This window comes from Ovis canadensis, chromosome 17, assembly GCF_042477335.2.
Source record: "Ovis canadensis isolate MfBH-ARS-UI-01 breed Bighorn chromosome 17, ARS-UI_OviCan_v2, whole genome shotgun sequence".
NCBI classification, from domain to species: Eukaryota; Metazoa; Chordata; class Mammalia; order Artiodactyla; family Bovidae; genus Ovis; species Ovis canadensis.
In genome coordinates, this window is record NC_091261.1 from 54,472,837 (window position 1) to 54,486,600 (window position 13,764).

Here is a 13,764-nt window from a genome sequence, read left to right on the forward strand (position 1 = left end):
TTGGCCCAACCCACTGATCCACCCCTACCTTCACCCCATTTAAGGGACCAGCTTACCCTATCTCAGAAAGCAAGCAAGGGCACTTGTTTCTTGTTCTGCAGTGTGAGTCCCGATAAAGCCTCCTCTGAATTCCTTATCTGGCCACTTACCAATTTCTATCCATTAAAGAGTCCAAGGACCCAAGTTGGTAACATTATGTTGTGTAACAGGAAGTAACTTGCAATTATAAGACAAACAAGTACTAGGAATGTGTTGAGGTCCTTTAATGGACCGGAACGTTGTGGTCCGGAGTCTACCATAAGAAAGTAAGAGAGAGAGAGAAAGAGGCTGATATTCCTTGGTTTACGCAGAAAGCCAATAAAGCCTTTGACACAAGGCTTGCACCGCTACACGTAGGCACCAGGCGCCCTCTCGAGGAGGTGAAGGCACAGTGCACCTTCACCAGAGTGTCTTAGAAGCCGGGGCAAGAAACTGAGCTCAGTGAGTTTCTGTGCTCCAGAGAATTAGCCTGAGAGAGAGAAAGAAAGAAAGACACAGGGACCCAAGCTCTGATGGAGCAAAGGTGTTTATTTCAACATAGTGTGGGTATTTATACTGTCTTCAGTTCAGTTCAGTCACTCAGTCGTGTCCGACTCTTTGCAACCCCATGAATCACACAGCACACCAGGCCTCCTTGTCCATCACCAACTCCTGGAGTTCACTCAGACTCACGTCCATCAAGTCAGTGATGCCATCCAGCCATCTCATCCTCTGTCATCCCCTTCTCCTCTTGCCCCCAATCCCTCCCAGCATCAAAGTCTTTTCCAATGAGTCAACTCTTTGAATGAGGTGGCCAAAGGACTGGAGTTTCAGCTTTAGCATCATTCCTTCCAAAGAAATCCCAGGGCTGATCTCCTTCAGAATGGACTGGTTGGATCTCCTTGCAGTCCAAGGAACTCTCAAGAGTCTTCTCCAACACCCCAGTTCAAAAGCATCAATGCTTCGGCGCTCAGCCTTCTTCACAGTCCAACTCTCACATCCATACATGACCACAGGAAAAACCATAGCCTTGACTAGATGGACCTTAGTCAGCAAAGTAATGTCTCTGCTTTTGAATATGCTATCTAGGTCGTAACTTTTCTTCCAAGGAGTAAGCGTCTTTTAATTTCATGGCTGCAGTCACCATCTGCAGTGATTTTGGAGCCCCCCAAAATAAAGTCTGACACTGTTTCCACTGTTTCCCCATCTATTTCCCATGAAGTGATAAGGTAACTATTTTCAGCAAAAATAAAAATCAGAAATCCAAACTTACAAATTATCATAAGGCAATCCATATCAAAGACAGAGGGTTGTAAATAATCACTTTTACCATATGGTTCATAAAAAGGAAGAGGGTCATAAATAGTTACTTATCACCGTATGGAAAAACTAACGAAGGAAATGCATGCATTCTTCATTCCCTGGGAGTAGTTTGCTACTCCACTTAATTCCTGAATATTCAAGAATTAATAAGGGAAGGAGGATTCATGACAGATCCAAAACAGCATATAGGAAGCTTCCTGTTAAATGCTTCCTGACGGGGATGTAACGTACAACATAATAAATATAATCAACACTGCTGTATGTTATATATAAAAGTTTTTAAGAGAGTAAATCTAAGAATTCTCATCACAATAAAAAATATTTTGTTTCTTTAAATTTGTATCTATATGAGGTGATGATCACTAAACTTGTCATAATCATTCTATGATGTATTTAAATCAAATCATTATGCTATACATCCTAACTGTGTATTGTGAAGAAGTGAAAGTATTAGTTGCTCAGTTGTGTCTGACTCTTTGTGATCCCATGGACTATAGCCCACCAGGCTCCTCTGTCCATGGAATTCTCCGGACAAGATTACTGAAGTGGGTTGCCATTCTCATCTCCAGGAGACCATTCCGACCCAGAGATGGGTTCAAAACCTCATCTCCTGCATTGCAGGCAGATTCTTTACCCTCTGAGCCACCAGGAAAGCCCAAATGTATATTGTGCTGTATGTCAATTATATATCAATACAACTGGAGAAAAAAAGGAGACTAAGACAAGGATATGCACAGATGGAGGACTATGTGAGGACATGGGAAGAAGACAGCCACCTGCAAGCCAAGCAGAGACCTTAGAAGAAACCAAAGCTACAAAATCATGATATCCTGTCTCCAGAATTGTGACAGAATAAATTTCTGATGTTTATCCCAAAATATCTGTGATATTTTGTTATGGCAGCTCTAGCAGCCAAACTGGAGATGAGGAAATTGGCTTCCCATGTGGAAACAAAATGAAACTGGAACAGTATCTCATACTCTGTGCACACATACAACTCCAGACAGAATACAAGTTAAATATGAAAGCAAAACACTGAAACTATTAAAAGATAATACATGGAAATCCTTTATGATATCAGAATGGAGAAAGATTTCTTAACAAAACACATAAGTAAACCACAAATGAAACGATAAAGGAAAAGCTAGATAAATTTTATGTCAAAAATAAAGCCTATGGGATCAACAATTTATAAACAAAGTAAAGCATATATTGACAGAAAAAATTAAAACATATATTGCATATTGAGGATTAGTAAACAATATACATTCAGCTCCATGAACAGATAACACAATTGAAAAATGGCAAAGATAATTGACAACTTATGGAATAAAAGCCCCAAGTGGTGTAAAAATGTGTATACTTCAGCAGTGATTGTTGACGCATATCCTTGTAAAATAGGGAAGAACAAATCTGACTCCATATTTGATCTGTTTCTTTTACTTTAATCTTTGTATTCTATTGCTTTTGCTACAATAGTGTTGCCTATAGTCTAAAATTTACGGGAAAACCCGTTCTCAAGTCTCTGACCTTTAAAGGTATAACACTTTTCTATTCACACAGAGATAAGAAGTTGCAGAAGAATAACATTTCTCTTATTGGAGGTTTAAATGAACATTTGACCAGACCTACATGAACAGCTCTGAGAACAAAGGATTCCAACACTAAGAAGTATGCAAAAACCAACCACTCCCCTTCTCCTTTCATTATAAAAGAAGCCTGAATTCTAACTCAGGTCAGATGGTTCTTATAAAATTCAATATTCAAAAAACTAAGATCATGGAATCTGGTACCATCACTTCATGGCAAATAGAAGGGGGAAAAGTAGAACCAGTAACAGACTTTATTTTCTTGGACTCCAAATTCACTGTGATGGTGACTGCAGCCATGAAATTAAAAGATACTTGCTCCTTTGAAGGAACACTATGACAAACCTAGACAGCATATTAAAAAGCAAAGACATCACTTTGCTGACAAAGGTCTGTTAGTCAAAGCTAGGGTTTTCCCAGTAGTCATGTAAAGATGTGAGAGTTGGGCCATGACTCTTTGGTTGAACACTGGAGAACTGATGCTTTCAACTTGTGCTGCTGGAGAAGACTCTTGAGAGTCCCTTGAACTGCAAGGAGATCAAACCAGTCAATCCTAAAGGAAATGAACCCTGAATATTCATTGGAAGGACTGATGCTGAATCTGAAGCTCCAATAATTTGGTTACCTGATAAGAAGAGCTGACTCACTGGAAAAACAAAAACAAAACTGATGCTGGGAAAGATTGAAGGCAAAAGGAGAAGAGGACGGCACAGAATGAGATGGTTAGATAGCATCACCAACTCAATGGACATGAGTTTGAGCAAATCCCGGGAGATAGTGAAGGACAGGGAAGCCTGGTGTGCTTTACAGTCCATGGGGGTCACAGAGTCAGACATTATTTAGCCACTGAACAACAACAACAAGATGGTTCTTTGGGACACTAGTTCACCATCTTCTCTGTCTGCTGACCTTCCAAATAAAGTCACTATTCATTGCCCCAGCAACTCACCTCTGGATTTATTGCCCTGTCATGCAGCTGCCAGCATGAACTTGGACTCACTTGTGTTCTGCATTTTAAGTATGTTTAGTTTTTCCGTGAATAAAATAATTAAATTATAGTGATTTAATTATTTTTCCAGGAAAGGGGTGCTTTGTTTTGGCCATGCCACTCAGGCTTGTGGGATCTTGGTTAGTTCCCCCACCAGGTATCAAACCCGAGCTCCCTGCAGTGGAAGCAAGGAGTTCTAATCACTGGAGCACCTGGAAATTATCAGTATTAGCCTGGTTAAAAAAAATCTGAATCCTGAGTATGGATCCCTTGTTTCTAACTCCTAATGATATTCCACCTTTAAGCAGCATAGTGGTTTAATAGTTGAAATGGATATTTTTTCAATCAGGCTAAATTAGGAAACAACTTTTTAAATTTATATTTTAAAACCTATAATGTATTCTTTCAGTTAAACATTTTTTTCATCTCATCGAGGTAATATCAGTTTTTCCCTTTAACTTATTTACTTATGTTAATATATACCCTGATTACCCTTATAGTTTTAGAATAGAATCCACTTGGTTTCTAGTCTATGAAAATATTTCTATTTCTACAAAATATTATCAAAATATCCTACAAAAAATTATCTGTTGATAACTTCCCAGTATTTTTGCATGGGCAGCAATAATCAAGTTCTGTCTGTGCTTCCTTTTAAATCATAGTTTGTCCATTTTGGTACCTTTATGCTATTAAATAAATAGAAACTTTTCCTTCTTCTAATTCCTCTAAAACAATTTAAATATAAGAGTTTTCTGATCACTGGATGTTTGAAAGAATTCATTGGAAACACAATGATGGATACTTTTCGGCAAAGATTCCGTGATACTGTCTTCATTTTTATTCACGTCCAGGTTTTCTCGTTTCTCGGATCAAATCTGACACATCTGCTCCTTGAGAACCATAAAGAATTTAGAATTTATTAATACAGAGTGGATTCTCAATCCCTTAAGGGTCGGTGGCTCTGCACTTTCTTCATCCTACCTTTCACTCTCTTTTAAAAAAAATATAGTGACTTAATTATAACCTACCCCACTGCACTTGAGTTATAGATTAACTGCGGTTTTTTTGTACTTTACTATCTGTTTTCCATAAATGTGTTAGAATTATTTTTCTGTTTTCTCCAAGACCGACCCGCGTTCCAACGACGCCTGACGCTGCGTGTCCCAGGGCCTCCTGGGAAGTGTAGTTCGGCAGGGCCTTTCCCGGGCGCACGCGCAACCCTGTGCAGCCGGCTTGGCCCCTCTCTTTGTCTTTCGCTACCACGCGAGAGGCCACTGTGCGAGTGTCCGCGTGCTCGTGCGCGCTGTTCCCCGGCTAGGCTCCAGGCCGTCGGGAATCCCGCGGATCTGCCCGGGTCGCGCAAAGCCCGGGGGCGGGGCGGTCACTTGGGTCCCGGTACCCGTCCGGCGCGTCCGTGGTCCGAGGCGTTTTTTGCAGGTTCCGGGGCTGGATCCCTGTGGAGCGGGCGGCGGGGGCTGAGAGGGCTCGCGGGGGCCGGGTTGGGGGTCGTGCCAGGGCTGCAAGTGGGCATCCGCATTTCGGCCTGGGTCTCAGTGGCTGGGTTGCGGTGGGCACCGGTGGGTTCTAGCGGTGGGGGGAGGCCCTTCCTCCGCTGCGGCCAGTGCTCAGAGCGCCTTGACGTTTCCTTCCAGACCGGCTCGTACAGGTGGTGTCTCCCACGCGCGTGCCCGGCCACGCGCGACCTTAGGGACACACGGCCAGTCGTAGGGGCACCCTGGGAGTGTACGCGGGGCGACCCGATTATTCGCCTCCATCCCGGCTCCACCCAGCTTGCCTCTGCTTTTATCAGTAGGATTTTTTCCGAGGCGTCTCTACTAACAAAAAAGCCAAACAACTTTGACAGTTGCTAATGAGCTGAGGACAGCGTTGGCCTCAAGCCTTGTTTCTGACTTTGACCCACAACTGCCACTTGAATCAGTCAACTCACAATTTCTGAGTCTCAGGCTTTTCATCTGAAACCGAGGGAGTGGCAAGAAATGACCTTTTCTTCCCTAGCTTGGAAGCTTTTTGCAGTCATTAAAACACATTATTTTATTGGTTACTTATCGATTCATTACTGTTTGTTTCAGCCACATGGTGCTGGACTGAAACTACTTTGCTTGCCTGTTTTCTTGGGTTAAGGATTTTAAAATATGTTCACTGTCGTCAGTTTAGAGTGTATTGATAAACAGGTTCAAATGAAAATCATTCATGATCCAATCAACAGGAAATAGTCACTGCTACGCTAACATTTTGTACATCTTTTAGTCAATAAATGTGTGTATATTGTTAACAACCTAATTTGTTCCCTTTAAGAAAAAAAAAAAACAAATTGGAAATATGCTACATATCCTGCTTAAAGCCCTTACAATCTATCACAAATATGTTAAGTTGAAATATTTTGTCCCAAGTGGGGAGTTTGACCTTTCTGGGGGAGTTCTTTCAACTTGCCCCTGAGATCTTTTCTTTCTCTTCTTTTTCTCCTTAGTCTGCCTTGCTGCCATCGTCTCTGGACAGGGGACTGTATCGTGCGTGTACTGGGAACATAAACAGGGACTCCCAAGACATTTGCCCATCCCTCTTTCTACAGCTGTTGTGGGTCTTTGGTCACAGGCCCTGGGGTAGACTGCCTGGAACCAGTGGCCCCAATCTACCATTCGTGCATATATCATCTGTTTGGGGCACATGAACTTTTGTGCAGTATTACTTCTGTAATGAATGCTGAATGCATCAAAAAAGACAGCATGGTGTATAGAACATCTGGCACATAGTTGTTTAGTTGCTACATTGTGTCTGACCCTTTTGGGACCACATGGACTGCAGGTGGGCAAGGCTTCTCTGTCCTCAAGATTTCCTAGGCAAGATTACTGGAGTGGGTTGCCATTTCCTTCTCTAGGGGATCTTCCCAACACAGGGATCCCACCTGTGTCTCCTGCATTGGCAGGCAAGTTCTTCACCACTGAGCCACCAGGGAAGCCTGGCACATGATAGGTGTGAGTAAATGTCACTTTTCAGTGTTCTTTTTCCCTTGTAATTCCACAGGACTTGATGCTGAGTGGGAACTGTGGGATGATGATGAAGGTGCCCCTTCTTCCTGCAGGTGAACGTGCGCATGTCATGGGGAGAACTGCAGTCCTATGCAGGAAACTGCTGAGGTAAAGTCAAACCCATGAAGTTAAAAGGGGTCAAATTTTATAGCAGAGGGGTAGGCTTCCATTTGCTAAAGGAACACATGGAAGTCAAGAGGAAGAGCACTCAGGGAGAGCTCTCTTAAGAGCCAACCTGCAAAAACATTTGTTTAAATTAAATGAAAATAAGGTCGAATCTATTGTGCTGAGCAATTAATATCAAGTTTTTAAAAACTACCACACTGATGGCTTATCACACTTTTTCCACCTCAGATTCTTATACCTCATTTCAGCACTTCTCTCTACTCTTGATAAATTTTTGCTGAAACCCAACTAAACTTTGCCAAGTAGTTTCTGACAAAGGAAATTTAAAGATCACATTGTGAATTTGGCTGTCTGCTTAATTTTTATTCCATGAAATAAAGTGAAAGTGTAACACAAAGGAAATGACCTATTTTTTTTACTAGAGGTGTATCTTCCTTGTCTGGGGTATGTGTGTATGTTTGTATTATGATTGACTTTTCTTGAACCACACAGAGGTTATTACATTTTTTAATGGTTAAATCTATTGGCTTTTAAGTAAAATTTTTTTACTTTTGCCTTTGTAGCATGTATAGGGACATTTTCTCCCAAATTACACCATCATGGTTTTCATTATTTTAAGTTCTGATTCCTCTGATAGTTGACCCTTGAAAAATAGGGGTATGAAATGCATGGGTCCACTTATATGCAGTGTTTTTGTGTTTTTTTTTTTTTCAATAAATACCACAGTACTGTATGATCAGAGGTTGGTTGAATCTGCAGATATGAACCTTGGATATAGAGGGCTGACTATAAAATTAATTATGTGAGAATTTTTGAATGCATGGGTGGTACGGTGGATTAGTGTCCCTAACCCTCAAATTGTTCAAGGGTCAACTGTAGTTTGTTGTAATATATGAGATAGACATCTGGCTTTTTTTCCTTTCAAGTGTTAATCACTTCTCCTATTCATTAAGTAATCAGGTTTTACTGTGGGTGTGAAGTGCCACATTTATTGCATGAGAGATTTACATATTTGGGCTGTTATGCTTTATTTAGCTGTAAATCTTTTCTGGAGACAGTATGAAATACTTTTTTAAAATATAATTGTACAATATATGTTAATATTACATGGACCTATTTACACTCATTATCTTGTGTTTCCCAAAATGTCCAAAGCTGTTCCTGTACCTTTTTTTCTCCCAGGTGAACTTTAGAATTGCTTGTTAAAAAAAATTCTTTTGAGATTGTGATTGGAATTGACTAAAAATATAAATCATTCAGGGCTGAATTATGAAGTCTTTCTGTCCTAGAAAGACCAATTTGTGTGTGAGGAAGTCTATTTTTATAGTCCCCATTGGTGGGTTTAGTTTGCTTTAGCCTATGAACTGTATACATTTCTTGTCACGTATATTCTATGTTTTATGTATTTTTTTCTGATATGCATAGATTTTTTTTCTACATTTTTATTTGTTTAAATAAGAAGGCTGTTGATATTACAGTACTATGTCTGTTGATCTGGAAAGATGGTTTGCATAGTGGGAAGAAAGCAAAAACAGTTTTTAAATGTGACCTTATATTTTTGTTAAAAATATCCAGACTGTTTATACCACCTCTTAAGAGTGGTTATGTTTGGTCACAAGAAAGAAATTTTTCTTATTTAGTTTATATACATTTATAAGTTTTGTCATCATATTTTACTTCTGTAATAATAATTATGTCTCTTTTTGTCTTATGTGTGCCCGTTCCAGTTCTAAAATGAATATATTTTCACAATTTAGGGTATATAAAGGAATCATTTCTTGTGTAACTGGAAAGAACTTCAATATATATTTCTGAGTTGATACCAAGGGCTGAATCACAGGAAGACATGAAAGGGAAGAGGTTGGTGTTTGAAGTGCTGCTTTAGTGTGACATAGGGATGAGCAGGCTGTTCTTCATTTGTGCTTCTGTGGAACTAAGGTGACAGAATGTGTACATGGAAATAAGAGCTAATTCTGGGATGTATGGTGAGTGTGTGAACATATGTGTACATGAATACACACAAATAACTTTTTGATTTTGGAAGTAAATATCTTGAATGTAGGGCTTCCCATGGTTCAGTCATAAAAGAATCCACCTGCCAATTGAGGAGATGCAGGTTTGACCCCTGGGTCAGGAAGATCCCTGGAGAAGGAAATGGCAACCTACTCTAGTACTCTCGCCTGGGAAATCCAACGGACAGAGGAGCCTGGAGGGCTGTAGTCCATGGAGTTTGAAAAAGAGTCAGACACAACTAAGCAACTAAACGACAACAACCCTGAACATAGCAAAAGAGAGAAATAGCATTCATTTCTGATACTTAATAGTTGTGCAGTCATTGCCACACTCTGAGTTTCATTTTTTGTTCTATAAAATGGAGATTTTAATGCTTTTTTGTCAAATGCCTTTTGGGTTGTCTGTGAGGGTTGTTATAAAGTGCTTAGTATTTTGTCTTATATATTGAAAGCACTCAGATGTGAGAGCTATTGTTATTGCCAGGAACTAGTCACTTTCCCTTTAATATCTCATTTATTCCTCAGAATCCCCATGGCATTACATAGTGACTAAAGAGTAATTCTCCAGAAATATATACTCTCTATGCATCAAACAACATAACTTTAAGCATATAATCCAAACATCAACAGAAGTACAAGGAAAAACTGACCAATCTGTAATATTAGGAGAATTTAACATACTTCTTTTAGAAATTGATATGATTGGCAGACATAAATTAGGAATGTTATAGATTTTAAACCTTAGTTTCCTATTTGTTCTTACCCAAAGTCACAAAGCCAGGAAAAGGAAAAAGTTGATTAAAACTCAGATCTGTTTTAATACAAATCACATAAGCTTTCCAAAAGTCTATCTGTCTAACACAGAGCTGCCTTGTCCTTCCCAGCACCTGTTTCTCAATGTCCTCAGTGGACATTAACTGGATTTTAGGATTACTTCTGCTGAGTAATCTTTATCTGTGTGCAGAGACATAGACTTCTGCCATTCTTTTGTATCACATTCTATTTCTGTCCCTGGTAGTCCTGTGTCAGTTACAGAAAACACACTCTGGCATTAGATGATTATAAATTCCTATTTCCTAGCAAGAAAGGAAGGTATTTTAGGTGCACTATGAATATACCAATTGAAGTGCATTGGTCCCCAGGTTCACAGATCCTGGTTCCCCACAAATAAGCCTGCTCGTGTGAGACAAGAAAGACATTCCCAGCAGAGAAATTCATTCCTGGTGTTAGAGACCTCACTCCAGAGCTTCAGGGTAGAAGCAGAGGCCACAGGACTGAACAAACCTCAGACTTGCTGATCATCTCACAACAGGCTGCAGAAATGACCATGTTACAGGTGAGTTTGTGTTTATTCCTCATTATTTTTCCAGGGGATTAGAAGAGGTATGTAAGACTTGAGTGAAAAAGGAAACACAAGTGACAACTTGTGACAAGTGACAATGATCACTGCTTGTATTACATTGTTAAGAAGTCAGGGGAAGATACCCTCCGAATGGAAGACCCAAACTGGGACAAAATCAAAGCAGTGATGCAATAACTATAGGACCTTGAGAAGTTCTTAAAGTTTTGATTTTTGTAAGCCTTAGTGTCCAACATAATTATTCAATGAGCTATAAACTTCTCAAATTCTCAACAAGTGTAATAAATATATGAATTGTATTATCCAAAGGAAAAAGCAAAGTTCTTCATGGAAAGTAAGTATTTATTGGTCATTCCTTGGGGAAGCCTTTAAATAAATGATATAGTGGTAATGTCCTCAGGGGAAACATTGTAATAAATACAAGAGTATTGTAGCCATTTTTCATGGTTTTCCACGGAATGTGACCCAAAGGTAGTATGCCAAAGCCAAACTTAATCACTGTAATTATTTATTTATTTGCCTCTTAAGTTGTGAAGCAGAATTCATATGGAGAAAAATTCATAAAATGTTAAAGTGCAGCTTAATGTGTTATCAAATGAATACCCATGAAACCACCACTTCATTTCAAGAAATTGAACATCCCCTCCCAATCACAGCTTCTTCCTGACAGAGGGAATCATGACTTTAGCTTCTGTAACCATTTCCTTGCTTGTCTGTTTAGTTTTACTGCTAAGCGTTTATTCACAAACACTGCAATTGGTTTTGTCTGCTGTTTTCGTGCTCATTTGTGTTTTGCTTCTTTCACTGTCACTTTCATTTGTTTCTGAGATTCATTGCTTTTGCAACCTCTTCAATGAAGGCAGCTGCTTCTTTTTTAAGAAATATACATTCCGTTTCCTCAGTTTATTTTTTTCAAAGCTTTAAAAAAAAAGTTTATTTACTTGGCTGTGTCGGGTTTTAGTTGTGGCACGCAGGTTCTTCCTGCATCTTTTCAGGATCTTTCATTGCAGTGCACAGACTTTCTGGTTGTGACACATGGGCTCAGTAGTTGCAGTGTATGGCCTTAGTTACTCCACAGCATGTCGAGTCTTAGTTCTCAAACCAGGACTCAAACCTTGTCCCCTGCATTGCAAAGCAGATTCTTAATCACTGGACCATCAGAGAAGTCCCTGAAGGCAGCTCTTTAATATCATCAAATCCAGCCATTATCAAGTTTCCATTAGTCTCATAAATTCATAAGTTGTCATTTGTTTGCCTCAGACTCAAGTGAAGTTCATACAGTGCAGTTGATCTGTCTCTTAATTTTGGTACTGCGTATTTTTTTCTATCCAAATCATTTGTTGAAGAGGCCAGGCCATTGATCTGTAGTTTCTCACTATCTGAAGGCTCTGAATAAGAGATGTGGTGGGTAATGCATCCCCATGGTGTTACTGGTGTGTTGTCACTTGTGTTTCCTGTAAATTGGTAGATTCAGAGATGTGCTGTCCAATACTGAAGCCACTGGCCACATACGACTGAACTTAAGTTAATTCAGTTAAATCCCTTTGTCACGGTTGTTCCCTCTCAAGTGCTTAGTAGCCACAGATTGGACAGCCACGAACTGGGTAGAACAGGTAAAGAATGTTTCCATCATCATAGCAAGTTCCACACTGAGGTTTGATCAGGTTCAAGTGTGACTTCTTGGCAAGAATGCTTCAGAAGTTGTTGTGGTACTTCTTTCAGGAGGTGCACGATGCCCACAGGTCCCTCTTTGTCTTGCTATGGCTTTAAATGATCACTGCTTGTATGGATCATTTCATTAGGAGCTGCAGAATGATAACATCCTCCTTGTAACATTTTTTCTTATTTACTAACTAGAATGCTGTTCTCTAGTACCACAAAATACATCAAGGCTCAGTTTGTACATCTGCCCTACAATTGGTAGCTTAAAATTTAGTCATCGTAAAATTTTGTTATAATTTTAAAAGTATGGCCAAAACATGGAAATATACTAGATTTCTGCATATTGGCTTGGTATTCAGGAACTTCATAAGCCCATTTAAACTAACTAATAATTTTTCTTTAGATTTGGTTAGATTTCCATGTTTATAAAAATACCAGCAATACTTTTTTTTAATAAAAAGAAATTCCACTGACTTCCTAGTTTGCTAAGACTTTCTATAACAAATAAATGTTGATTATTTTTCAATTTTTGGTGTGTTGTCTCATCTGTTTGTTCTTTTTCATACTTTTATATTCTCCCTTATGAAATCTAGTCCTTCTTTTTGAAAAACATAAATGTGCTTTTTTAAAGCTGTTAGATTTTTCTGTTATCTGTAGCTCTTGTGATGTACATTCTTCCGCTTACAGATATGTTTTATCTGTATCTACTGAGGTGATAATATGTTTTTCCTTAATCTATTAATAGAGTAAATATCAATGATTTTTTTAAAAGTATTAAATCAACCTTGAATTTTGGGGATAAACTCCAGCTTATTTTTGATATATTTTCTTCTTCATATTTTATTCAGTATAGTAGCTTGGTGATATTGCTTAGGATTTTTACATCAGTGTTCATGTGTAACTTGGCCTTTGCTTTTCCCTTCTTGCGGTATCCCTATTGAGTTTTGTTATCAAGATCATGCAAGTGTCAAAAAGTTTATCAAAAGTTGCTTCCACGTTATATAAGAGTTTAATAAAATTGAAATTATTTCAGCATTAAATGTTTATAAAATTAACTGGTAAAGCCATTTTTTGTGAGATTTAAACTCAGGAGACCAGTTTTCCACATGGCCAATGCATGATTTTTAAAATCATTAATGAGTAAATGATCCATTTAAGAAGCAAGATAAAACAATAGATTTTAATGTGACGGTGTGAGAAGTTCACATCTTTAATGTAGAATGAAGATTCTACATTGCAGCTCATTTTTGTGAGACCAGTTGATTAGTTTTGATGTGATATCAAAGAATTTCCACAATGAACTAATTCTAATTGTTGTAGGGTCTTTTGGATTTTCTTTATGCAATCATGACATCTATGACAGTTTTACATGTTGTTTTCAATATTTATACTTGTTCCTCGCATTGTATTGTTCTGACCTCCTGCAGTACTTTGTGGACTAGAGGTGGCATTAGGAACACCCTTGTCTCATTAGGAACACCCAGGCCTGCACTGTACATTACATAGCACATCACAGACACTCACCTCTGACACCAGCCACCTGGAGTTAGCACAGACTCTGCAGGGTGAGAGCATCATCCCCAACAAGAGTGCCTTCACTTTAGTTGATAGCTGTAAGTTCGAGAGTCCTCAAGCCACA

At 39.0% G+C, this 13,764-nt stretch overlaps 1 protein-coding gene across 8 annotated transcripts in view; it reads left to right on the top strand.

Annotated features, from left to right (window-relative positions):
• Window positions 1-13,764, top strand: part of LOC138422431 (zinc finger protein 26) — a 63,787-nt gene that overhangs the window by 30,926 nt on the left and 19,097 nt on the right. The window contains exons 1-4 of one of the 8 annotated variants that reach the window (XM_069557338.1): window positions 5,101-5,355; window positions 6,961-7,073; window positions 8,849-8,951; window positions 10,246-10,439. The exons of 1 other annotated variant lie outside the window; for it this stretch is intronic. Coding sequence is in view for 3 of the 7 variants with exons in the window: in XM_069557340.1 (XP_069413441.1) it covers window positions 10,425-10,439 (15 nt within the window). In the remaining 4 variants the exon portion in view is untranslated. Of the gene's footprint in view, window positions 1-5,100; window positions 5,356-6,957; window positions 7,074-8,848; window positions 10,440-13,764 lie in introns of those variants that run through there. 6 more of the 8 variants (XM_069557340.1, XM_069557342.1, XM_069557341.1 and 3 more) reach the window with 6 other exon arrangements.